General features: G+C 38.4%; 1 protein-coding gene across 1 annotated transcript; it reads left to right on the top strand.

Annotated features, from left to right (window-relative positions):
- LOC586672 (CDGSH iron-sulfur domain-containing protein 2 homolog A) lies at positions 1-7,104 on the top strand. The gene is made up of 3 exons (XM_003727766.3): positions 1-153; positions 1,189-1,397; positions 4,006-7,104. Exons 1-3 carry the CDS (start codon positions 57-59, stop codon positions 4,099-4,101), a joined length of 402 nt encoding a protein of 133 aa, XP_003727814.2. The 5' UTR covers positions 1-56; the 3' UTR covers positions 4,102-7,104.
- Positions 7,105-12,426: the final 5,322 nt, after the last annotated feature.

Below are 12,426 nucleotides of genomic sequence, written 5' to 3'. Positions count from 1 at the left end.
AGCCAAGCAATCCCAAAACTTGCACTTCTCCACCTGAAGGCGAACAACTATCAAACATGGAGGCCATTGCTATTTTCTTTAAAGTGACTCTACCCAGCTACTTCGAGAGTCTACCCATTCCAGAGACTTTTGGAGGCCTTTTACAATTAACAGGTATGATTTTATCACGACGAAATACCATAATGTCGAATTAGTGGGACCGTTGATTGTATATCTCACGCACAGAGCATGCGCAAACCTAATTACGCCATTTTCACTCATCACACAACATAACGGTGAACAGTTACGCGGTGCCGAGTCTGGTCCCGAGCTGTAAACCCCTCTTTAAACATACTCAACTTTGTATTTTCTCTTCAAATTCACTTCTTTAGAAACCATGGTCATGGAAGGTAAGAGGCTACTTTCCATGTCATATTTAGTTAGTGTTTTTCATCATTTTCGAGCGATGTGTTTTGCTGCGTTGCAATGTTGATGTTGGATTGTTGGTCGTGCGCAATTTCAATGCCATTGGCATTGATGCAGCCACACTGCCATTTCCAGGGCAGTGGTAAAAAAGCGCCAGGGAACTCCAGAACCGGCCTATGTATTCAAACAGGGGTTGGGTCACATTTTTTCAAAATGTAAAGAAAGAGGTTATAATTACAATTTTGACTTGCAATGTTTTCGACTCATCTGGGCATTCGTTCAACTAGACTAGACTCTAGACCCCCTACTTGAAATTATAATTTGAAGAAGTTGTTGATAAGAAAAAGGGTGATTCTTCATCCTACATGTAGATCTAACCCAATTTATCCCATGCCCATGGCCGTGTATATCAATTGTCATCAATTCAACATGGCGAAGAGAAAGTATGCATGCGTGGTAGCGGCGCAGCACATGTGTGTGTGTGTGTATTGGGTTACAGACATGTATTGGTCAGATATGATTATTTACGTCTGAGGACCGCCCTTTATTAAACGTCACCATCCGAAAGACTTGACTCGGTATCGAACCTATACATCCTCGGCTGGATTACAGGCGCACGCTACAACGCCTAGTATAGCCTTAATTCTAGGAAAAGAGTCAATTTTTTCAGATGAAGAAGGAGAAGAAATAGATAAAATAAAGTGATTTTATCGTTAAGTAGAATATTCATTCATTAGGCTTACTACATTCAACATATTCTTTTGAAAATCTTTGCTTTTGCAGGTGCTGATTGGCTACGCATGGTGCCCCTCGTTGGGACTCTTGGAGCGGTCATCGTTCTCACCGTGATGCAGATCCGCAGAGGAAAGTGTTCTGGAAACGGCCAGGTCAACCAGTCTGTTGAGAAGGACAAGGCCAAGGTCGTACATGCCTTCGACATTGAAGACCTTGGTGACAAAGAAGCCTTCTGCCGCTGCTGGCGATCCAAGACGGTAAGGCCCTTCTGCAGCTATAACAATGTTGAATACTACCTATTCTTTTGTTGAAGGTTGCATGTGCAGACCTCTTTGATTAAATGGGTTACCCTTGTTAAAGTTTAAATTGAGGAAATATGGTTAGTAGGGGGAAGGGGGGGGGGGGGGGGGGTAGAGGAGATGAATCCAAGAATGTCTTTCTGCAGCTAATAATGTCAAGTAGACTACCATTTCTTTTGTTAAAGATTGTATTTAGGCCTCTCGGCAATTTTTTTCTTCTAGCCTTTGATCTGAATTGAAGAAATATGGTTTTGCATCGTTGTGTGTCATGTCGGGGCAGGGGGAGGGGATTAGAGGAGATCTGGGTAATCAAGTTCTGTCCGAAGCTGACAAAGTAAAAAATATCTCCTTTTCTTTTGGTGCAGGCCCCTCAGCAGAAAATTGTTAAAAGCTCTTGATTCTTAGCGAAGAATTTTGGCTTTGCAAAACTGGTGGGGGGGAGGGGGTTGAGAGGAGATAGATCCAAGATGGTATGGCTCTCTGCAGAAAACAATGTCCAATTTTACTATGTTTTCTCTTGTTGAAGGTTGTATACAGGCCTCTCAGCAGAAATATTGTTTAGATTGGTCCACTTCAAAAGAAATGTCACTGTGCAGCATGAGGGGGGGGGGGGGGGGGGGGGTGATTTGAGTGAACCATAACAATTTTGTGGGAAGAAAAGTATGCATCGTCTTATTCATTACTCCGAATTGAGTCAAATATTGCCTTCTGGCATATCTTATCAGAGGAGGTATTATGTAGTTTGGGAGGACAGCAACTATTTAGGAAATTTGAAAGTATGCATTGATGATGAGTGTGAAAATTGACCCACATTAGCCTACCAGGTGAATTTTGAAAATACCAGCATTTGTTCAAACCAAGTTAGAAGCTAACAGAGAGGTCAGCCTTGGTTTTTGGTACTAAAATCTATTTTAGTCGAGGTAGGAGCCCAATGTTATCATTTAAAAGAGAAATTTGAGCTCTTAACTTCTGATGAAGGTGCAAAATGTTTTGTGACCTTTTTTTCTTCTCCATCCTATTTAAGAGCATGTGGAAAATATCACAGTTGCTGCAAGTAGCACTGTCACATGATAATGATTGCTTTATCATCAAATTCTTTTCAAGTCAAAATAGGATTATTTAAACTCTTCAGAGCAAATCTAGGGCACCATTCCACAAAGCCTTTTTTTTCAATGACAAATGACAACAGTCAGTGACAAATCTGCTGATAACCAATCAGAAGCAGCAATTTCCCTAGCTTATAACAAAAACTGTCATTTGTCACCGATGAAATGGGGCTTTTTTGTGTCTACAGTTCCATTTACTGGTTAGCCGAAACTAATTAGCCATTGACACGTATCTGTGTGCCATTCTTGTTTATTGTTTGTGATTGTTTGGTCAATTCCAGTCTAATCCATGATATACACCTGTTCTTATTTTCTACATGATCAACTACCGGTGATCAGAATAACTTCTAGGCCTTCTTTTTCACAGTGACTTTGCATGACCAGTAGTCCAGTACACTCTCTTACCCAAGTGTATTTATCTTTAGTACAGGTCTAATTCCCACTAGGCTCTCTGAAGATAAATTGCATATCTGCCACACAATAGAATAATATTGTACTGCTAGTGCAAACTGCAAAATCCTTTGATCATTGTTCGAGACCATTGAGCAAAAGCAGTTTTATTATGGTACTGTGATTTTATTTTATTGTTGTCATCTGTGATGCATGCAAATGGTTCTTCAAGGGTCACTTGCTAACCTTGCTTTAATGAAAGAAAATGAAATGGAATTGAAAATTAGGTCAGTGATCTTGTGAGCATTTCTTTTATAACCCCCTATTGGAACTAGTCACATCTAAACTTACAGATAGATTATAGATATCTGCAGGAAATAAATGTAGGTCATTTTGGTGGAGAAGGAATGTTAGTTAGGCTTCTAATCAGAGTTGCATTCAGGGGCACTTGATGATAACACCAAACATTTCAAACAATCTTGATCCAAAATCTGAAATAAATAGATTTAAAAAAAAAATTGTTTATTTGTAAGTATGTTCTATATGGCTAAGAGTTTTCCTCAGGACCTACAATGTATATTATTGTATTGGCCAAGAACAGCCTACGGTACTTCATAACTTTAACATTTTAGTAGTCTAATGCCTAATGGTAAATATTCCCATTCCTCATCCATGTAGATGTATCTCCTGTCTACTGTGTTCAGCGAAACTGATGATCCATATAAAGTAGGGTTCCCATGCTCTCTGAAAATCCTGGAAAGTCACAGAAAAATAAATCTCCCAAAGTCATGAAAAGTCATGGAAATCAATCTTGTGTCCGGGCTGTGTGTGGCTATGGCAGACTTCCGATTGGAACTGAAAATGGGCGTGATACTTGTGTGCTGCTTGGATGCCACAACCCATACCAAAATGGTACTCATCTGGTCATGGAAAAAAAAAAGGCAAAAATGGGTCATTGTAAGACAAGTCATGGAATTGGTTCTGTGAGAACCCTGCATTTAATCATATCCATGTTTCATCGTAATACATAAAAATGATGATCATATTTCTCTTGTTTTATATTTCTGCAGTTCCCAAAGTGCGATGGTTCACATGTCGGCCACAACAAGGCGACCGGCGACAACGTTGGACCCCTCTGCCTGTCCAGAAAGTCTGCATCATCTTAAATATCGAGAAAATATCGCAAACCCCACCTGAAGTTTCTTTCGTTTTACGTGCACTCGCTACTCATAAATTGTCTTCATGATGTTCCCTCATTAAACAGCTGAGTAGCTACGTGTTCTCTGCTGAAAGCCAGATGGGTATTAACTCTTTGGGTTGCTATGGATTAAAACCCTGAACAGCCACAATGTTGGGAGTACATGTATATTATACACATATGCTTACAAAATATGTGTGACAAAGGTCAACTATAGTAGTCCACTGGTTGCTGCTTTGGTCGACCGAAGCTGGCAAAGAGTTTACCCTTTCGGGACAATAATTCCATATTTTGGGGTTAGGCTCCATAACTTTTGATCCGGAGCCCTACAAAAGATTCCAGATTTATGAGTAGAAAATCAGACAAAAAAGTTCTGCATATTTTCATAACCATATTGCGTTTGATGCCAGGAATTTAAAGAAGAAAAATAAGCTTTGACATCCTTAAATTGCAACAAATCGAGAGGTTCTGAATCATCAGTTCTTTGAATTGGCAACTTTTTCAACCTTTGGACAAAGGCTGTACACATACAAATATATTGTTCTTAAACTATAGACATTATATTTGTATTAGAACAATGTAGCAATAAACAAATATTATTGTTGCCAATTTGAAGAAAATACATGTGATCAATCCTTCTTAAAAGGTTAACTCATATACTTTTTAATAGAGTTAACACCCTTCTGGCTCTCAACAGATGTTCTATGGATATAAAGGTTTACAGAGTTACAGAGTCCTTATTGTAATGATCTGGTGCTTTTAGTGCATTACATTTAACTGGAATCTTCCATATTGAATAGAGTCTGCATCAACATGATCAATAATAACATTTGGGATTGTGAAACATCATCATCACCACTTCAATTCTAACACGCAAGTCCCTCGACTTCTATGCAGTCATCGTCTGGTTTAATAGCTAGGTTAATAGAAGGCAATAAAGTACTAGTAGGTTTGTTCAGGTTATACATACAACTGTAGTACTTGGTCAGGTGTTTACCAAATTCATGAGTGTCAGAATTGCCTTGTGTCCATGAAGTTGAAATAATTACAATTAATTAAAACACCATTGTCCCTGTATGCACTCATATAATTGTCTTTCTAATTATCACTACTATAGACTGCGTCTGTTCATGAACAGTTGTTCACAAGGTCGCTCCAATAATGTTTGCGGTTCTCTTGTTCACACTTTGTACTTACTTGGTCGGGTGTTTACCCAAATTCATGTAACTAGAATCAACATTGTCTTGTCTCCATGAAGTCTACAGTATTAATTAAAATACTTTTATCCCTGAATGCACTTCTATTATTGTCCTTCTAATTATCACTGCTTGATTGCTTCTGTTCATAAACAGTTCTTTGCAAGGTCGCTCTGATAATGTTTGCTGTGCTCTTGTTTACACTTTGTACTTATAGAGTAAAATTTGGATGCATTGGATGAAATTTTATAGGAATCTCTTGAGATTGAAGAACAATTGTACAATTATATTCAGAGATCTTCCCTTTCATTTCTTTATGTAGTGGTTGACTGTGTTTAACTTGTATCAATTTAGATTGCTTAACAATTGCTAACAGTTCAGCACTATATTATCACTATTTCTCTAAAGTATTACTGCTTTTCAAAATGCAAAAAATATTTGTTTATTCGCAAATGTGCAAAGAATGACATTTATTCATTATGACATCTTCACTTGAATTTAAAAGCACGGCATGTTTATTTGAAATGAGGTTGCAATGTGATTATAAAGCAGATTTTTAAAATGTTGTTGTGTAAATGTATGTCCGATTGTATGTGTATATACCAGGTCCTGGTTTATTTAGCGTGTTTTCACAATTTAATTGCTAGAAGAGATATATTGTGGTGTGTGTGGTTTCAAAGATGTGTATTCGGATTATGGTACATGGTACAAAATTAGCAATATTGTGCATTTTCATGGTTTAACTAAAGAGTCTACGACACTATAAAATACACCAACAGATATGTTAGAGTACTACAAGTATTCAAATGTTTTCTAAACTTGAAATTTCTACATCTTGTGTATTAAAGCACTATAAATTAACCAATATGCTTGCCCAGGACAACCTAGATTTGCTGAATAACAAGTACATGTGCATGAAACAATACATAAAATAGTCTGTATTTGTGGAAATTTAGGCAACTCCAGAAAATGTTGGACAACTGGAATAACTTTGTTTCTCATTCTTGCAAAGACAACATCACATATTTTTGTAAGCATCATTTAAAACTCTTTCTTGGGAGACAAGTTTTGTGTGAAAAAGGCTGAGATTATGAATATTGCCTGAATTGTAATGTGATTCGTTACTCTTTAAATTTTGTAGTTGTTTGAGTTCCTATGTAGTCCATCATTGTGTTTTATACATGTATGTATGGTGTCGAGTTGTGGGAAATGGCTGATAAATGCAAACATGTTCAATAGTTATGAGGAATACATGTAATTACAAGTGATGAAGTACAGAAGTTCCTGAAAAAAGATGATTTTTCAATAATATCTTGAGACATCTGTCTTCTTTGGGAGAACTATGATTCAAGGTTTCATACCAGTGGAGAGCTTTAATTGGTGCAAAATATTTTATAAAAATTCTCTGATCTTGAAATTTAGACTTCTATACTTGTTTCTCTCTCCAAGATGTCTGTGATGGCTATAAGTCAAGAGAATGTGTAAAGTTTCATCATTCTTACAAACTGATGTAATCACCATCTTTGAAGGCAATTCTATTTAGATTCAGTTGTCCTTCATTGAAACTAATAGGAAGACTGGTCGTTACCACTTCTCTAGACAGATGGATGCTCATTTCCCTATGTATTCATTGACTGCAATAAATCAGAGATGGGATAAATGGTCAACAATCTTGGATTGTAATGAACATATGCAAACTGAAGATGAAACAAATTGTTATTCCTGAAACGGGTAACACAATACAACGCTTGGTTAAACCAAGTCTGAAAAAGAAAGTAATTGTTGCATTTTTTTGTTATTTACTTGATATAATGTTTTGGGTGTTTCTAGTATAATGATTTGCCTGTATGTAAAAAGGGAGAGTGGGTTAAGAGGAATTATCATCTTTCATAAAAAAATCTTAGTTCGTGAAAGAAAATGTGAAAAACTGGTCAGTGTATAAGCATGAGTAAAATGAGACATTTTGATCGTGAATATTTGTACATTTAAAAAAAAAAAAATTGAAACTTCAGACCATGTGCAAAATTAAGGAATCCCTTTAATTGATTCATATGTCCTGACGTGATTTTTCTGAATAAGAACATATAATTGATTTAACCTCCATTGGAAATCTCAGTTAACATGGGGGGGGGGGGGGGGGTATTATGAGTGATTTTTTTCTCAAGAAAACAGAATTGGTAATTTTACCCCTGTATGACATCTTTATTTTGATCCAGAACATGGAACTTTTGCATTTTGAGTAAGCTTTCTTTTGTTTTTACAGAAAATTCATCAAGCTGTGCTTGCAAATGTTCAACTAGCCATGAGCAATGAAGAATAACATGCTTTTGTATGCACTACTAACAAAAAATGAAACGGCTGAATTATTCAGACGCATCTGTGACGTAGATTGCTTATAAACAGGACAAGAAAATACGCAAGGGGGCGCTTTACCGTAAAACCTGTTTATCAATAACAATTTCCACAGATCTATGACAGATCTGCTGATAGCCAAATCAAATATGAGGATGGCGGCCTTATAAAATGGAAATGGGGGGGGGGGGGGGGGGGAGAATTATGGAAGGAAAAATGAGAAAAGAAAGAGAAAATAATCTACAAGAGAAGAAGATAGAGAGTGGTGGAAAAGGAGAGAGAGAGAGAGAGAGAGAGAATGGAAGAAAAAGAAGGAAAATGAAACTTAAATTTACACTTACAGATTACAATTCCGATGAGTTGGCTCGACATGTGCTAAAGAAGTATGCGGACGAAAGTGCAATACGAGAAAAAAAAAGTTCTATAAAAAACACTCTTTAATGAAGGATTAATCGTTTGCATCCAAATGGATTTTTTTACCTTTCTGAGAGCTCTCGGGGGTTTTGACTCCTGAATCCCTGGTGGGGGGACTGTTCCTACAGCCCACCAGGACCCCTAACACGGACCCCCTGGACCCCATTAGTAAAGATAGAAGTGCTCCCAAGAAAACCCGCTGCTGTATACAATTGTCCTTAGGAGAGAGTGAGCGTTTATACAGCTCAAGACGGTCATCTTTGAGGTTCTGAAATGCTAAAACTCGAGAGCGCGTCCTGGGGCTCCGCCCCGGCAAGCGCGTAGCCAGGATTTCATTTTAGGGGGGGGGGCGGTAGTGAGCACGCGAAGCGTGCGAATCACTTAAAGAGCGCGCGAAGCGCGCTCCCTAGGGGGGTGGGTGCAGGGAGGGGGGAGCTTTGAAAGAAGACGATTCGTTGTACCTTTCTCGACTCATAATCCTTGTCTGAATTCAGTCCCTCCCCTCTCTCGCGCGAAGCTTTGACGTTTCATTAAATTATTAGAGAAAGAAGACGATTCGTTGTACCTCTCTCGACTCTTAATCCTTGTCTGAATTCTGTTCCCCCCCTCTCTCACGCGAAGCTTTGACGTTTCATTAAATTATTAGAGAAAGAAGACGATTCGTTGTACCTTTCTCGACTCTTAATCCTTGTCTGAATTCTGTTCCCCCCCCCCCTCTCGCGCGAAGCTTTGACGTTTCATTAAATTTTTAGAGAAAGAAGACGATTCGTTGTACCTTTCTCGACTCTTAATCCTTGTCTGAATTCTGTTCCCCCCCCCCCCTCTCGCGCGAAGCTTTGACGTTTCATTAAATTGTTAGAGAAAGAAGACGATTCGTTGTACCTTTCCCGACTCATATTTCTTAATTTGAACTCAGTTTCCCCTTCCCGCGCGAAGCGCGGAAGCTTTGACGATTCATTGTACCGTTCTCGACTCCTTTTCCCTTTTTCTTCCTACGTCCTCTTTCTTTCTTTTTTCTTCTCTTTCTCTCTCTTTTTTTTTTTTGGCCGGCGTTTGGGGGGGGGGGGGGGCGACCGCCCCCACCGCCCCCCTGGCTACGCGCCTGCGCCCCGGAACCGCCTGAGGCCCTCAAGCTCTGCCATACTGTACGGATCCATTATGAGGCAAAATAGGCCCCACTTAATAATTCATATAAATAAATGTTGAAAAAAAGTATATGTACCAAATCACGAGAATTAGGTTTGAAAATTAATTTTTTCTTTGTGGCCCCCTCAGACACCCCCTGTCCGCGCACCGCTTCTGTCTGTCTTCATTGTGCCCCCCCCCCTTCAAAAATTCCTTGGTCCGCGCCTGAATGTGTGAACCTCATGAGTAGTAGACTAGAATGCTGGTTGAATGTAAGCTGGAAGCCATAATTATGTATGCTTTAATGATGGAAAATGATGGTGAGACAGAAACAGGATGTTAGAAGGAACCTATGGACTGAGAGAGAGAGAGAGAGAGAGAGAGAGAGAGAGAGAGAGAGAGATAGGGTGGAATTGGAAGGAAAAAAGGGGGGGGGGGGTCAAATAATCAAAGAATATGGGGGAAGGGGACGGGAGATATGGCGAGAGAAAGAGAAGGGGTGTCGCAGAGAAAGGGAAAAGACGAGAATGTATAACGAGAATGCTATCTCGACGAAGGGTGGGGTACTGGAGGTGGACAGGAGGGAAGGGCGATGATGATACATTTAGGGCAGATCATCTCGAATAGAAAATGCCATCTAAAACGCACAATATAGAACTTCTCCATACATAGTAGAAAGTTTGGCGTTATGTGCCTTGTTGGGGGAGGGGGGGGGGGGGGGGACTAAATCAATGTTAGCCTATTGTACATCAATATTATTATAAGAATGTAAATTGTATACATCTTAAATTGTACATTTTATGCTTCCATTCACTTTTGTAACACCTTTTAAAAATCTATAAATAAATATTGAATAGTGATAAGGTTTGTAGCAATCATGATATGGCAATTCAGATCTGCCGGGGGGGGGGGGGGGGGGGGGGCGTTTCATCAAACAATTAGCCGGTGGTTTTCACTGACTAATTTCCATCCTATATCCATGGAAATTAGTCGGTGATGAGTGTCGGTGAAAATGATATTAGTCGGTGAAAACCACCGACTAAATAGTTTGATGAAACGCCCCCTAGATGGTGTCCAAGGTTTTTAATTAATGTACTTATAATGTGTCCCAATGTACGAAGGTCGGGAGGGGAGCTTTTTTGTTTTTTGTTGTTTAAATTTTGAAATACCAATTACTTCTTGACACAAGAGAAGTCCAGGGGTGGGCGAGCGGACCTTATATAATGGGTGTGTGAATGGGAGTGTGTGAATGTGAGTGTTTATGAGAGTGTCCATGGTACAGGAGTGAGAATAGGAGCGTGCATATGAGTGAGAGTGTGTAAAAGCAAATTTAAGGGTCCGCGCGCTTGCTCTTAATTTGACCCACTCTTGTGTCACCTCACAAATTATATTTTAAAACTAATTTAATTTTGTCTGTTATTGCCTTAGTCATATTGGTTATGAATTTTGTTATAAACTGTATATTATATTTCGTGAGAATGCTCATAATTTGACCCACTCTTGTGTCACCTCACAAAATATATTGTAAAACTAATTTAATTTTGTCTGTTATTGCCTTAGTCATATTGGTTATGAATTTTGTTATAAACTGTATATTATATTTCGTGAGAATGCTCATAATTTGACCCACTCTTGTGTCACCTCACAAAATATATTGTAAAACTAATTTAATTTTGTCTGTTATTGCCTTAGTCATATTGGTTATGAATTTTGTTATAAACTGTATATTATATTTCGTGAGAATGCTCATAATTTGACCCATTCTTGTGTCACCTCACAAAATATATTGTAAAACTAATTTAATTTTGTCTGTTATTGCCTTAGTCATATTGGTTATGAATTTTGTTATATACTGTATAATATTATACTTTGTGTGAATTTCAAACCTTTGTATGTATTATTGCCAATGTAAATACATAATTCAGCCATTTTGGCTGCGAAGTGCAATTATAATAAAACCTTTTCAATCAATCGTTATGGCTTGTCATTTGGCTTGCCCAACACGTAATATATGCAATTTGCATTCCAACTCTTGGCATAGAATCATTCATAACGGGTAGATTGAATTATTCGTAAAGGCACTATGAATATAACAGACAAAGAAAGCGGACAAAATATACAGCTCCTGAGGTAGATAAAGGAACATCCCTTCACTGCTATTATGTAAAAAGGTGAATATGCATGTGACACCTGTTCTACACATTTTCACATAATAGCAGTGAAGGGGTGTTCCTTTGTGTACCTGAGGAACTGTATATTTTGTCCGCTTTCTTTGTCAGTCATATTCATAGTGAGGGTCACCTTAAAAACCTTCCAGTTATTTCTTGTCATATTGCGTAAATGAGGGTATTTTTCGATCGACCCTTTTTCAGGAGACATTTCTTCTAGGGTTATTTCAAAATGAGAATTGAGAAATTTCACGATTCAGTTTCCATCTTTACCAGAACTCATGCAGTCTTCTCCTTGAATTCACTGACAAGAAATAATACAAAAGAAGCCAATAATACCGTCGCTGGTGTCTTTTATTTGTTATAGCACGTAACAAACACTCATTATATTGTTACTTTGTGAAATCTTTAGTAGAAGATACTTTGTCTGGTTGGGAAGACCCTTTGGCAAAAGACGTTTGAAAGCGAAATCATTCATGATTTCATGTTGTTGACGAGATGGTGATAATTGAGATCTCCCATTTGTAAGAGTAGTAGATTGATTATCTTGCAGAGAGAGAAGGAAAGGGGGGGGGGGCACATGGTCCAAAAACTGTCTGAAAAGCGGGCTCTCTTATTTTCAGCCGATTGTAAGCATTACTTCCCCATTTATCAGAATCTTGAATCTTTGAATTTGTCCCTGGGTGTAGACATGTTCATCAAAAATTAATGCACAATTCTGATATGAATAGAAATGAGCTTGTAGTTTGTGTGTATAGTGCATTCACACATACGAGACCGACACCAGACCGAGCAAACAATAATACAAATGGCAAAAAGGCAGTCGGTTTGGAGTCGGCAATTGTTTTGCGGTATGACTGATTTGTAATTTGAATTCCTGTCTGTTATTCACACAAATAAGACTGACACGAGACGAACAAAAAAACTCGTCAAAAATCAATATACCAAACCAGTGAAACCACTGATTATTTAATGAACTACGGTGTCAGTCAATGACTTTCGCCTCGCTATGTGATATTTGTTCGGGCTGTTCTCGGT

Source organism: Strongylocentrotus purpuratus, unplaced genomic scaffold, assembly GCF_000002235.5.
Source record: "Strongylocentrotus purpuratus isolate Spur 01 unplaced genomic scaffold, Spur_5.0 spur5_scaffold_10, whole genome shotgun sequence".
Classification (NCBI taxonomy): domain Eukaryota; kingdom Metazoa; phylum Echinodermata; class Echinoidea; order Camarodonta; family Strongylocentrotidae; genus Strongylocentrotus; species Strongylocentrotus purpuratus.
This window is presented reverse-complemented; position numbering and strand designations above follow the sequence as displayed.

What these genes read in the sequence shown, in the direction of transcription:
- LOC586672 (XM_003727766.3), top strand. Translation starts at nt 57, where the DNA reads ATGGAGGCCATTGCTATTTTCTTTAAAGTGACTCTACCCAGCTACTTC. An exon ending in AGGCCTTTTACAATTAACAG is followed by an intron (nt 154 to 1,188) that starts GTATGATTTTAT and finishes TTGCTTTTGCAG; the next exon opens with GTGCTGATTGGCTACGCATG. An exon ending in GCTGCTGGCGATCCAAGACG is followed by an intron (nt 1,398 to 4,005) that starts GTAAGGCCCTTC and finishes ATATTTCTGCAG; the next exon opens with TTCCCAAAGTGCGATGGTTC.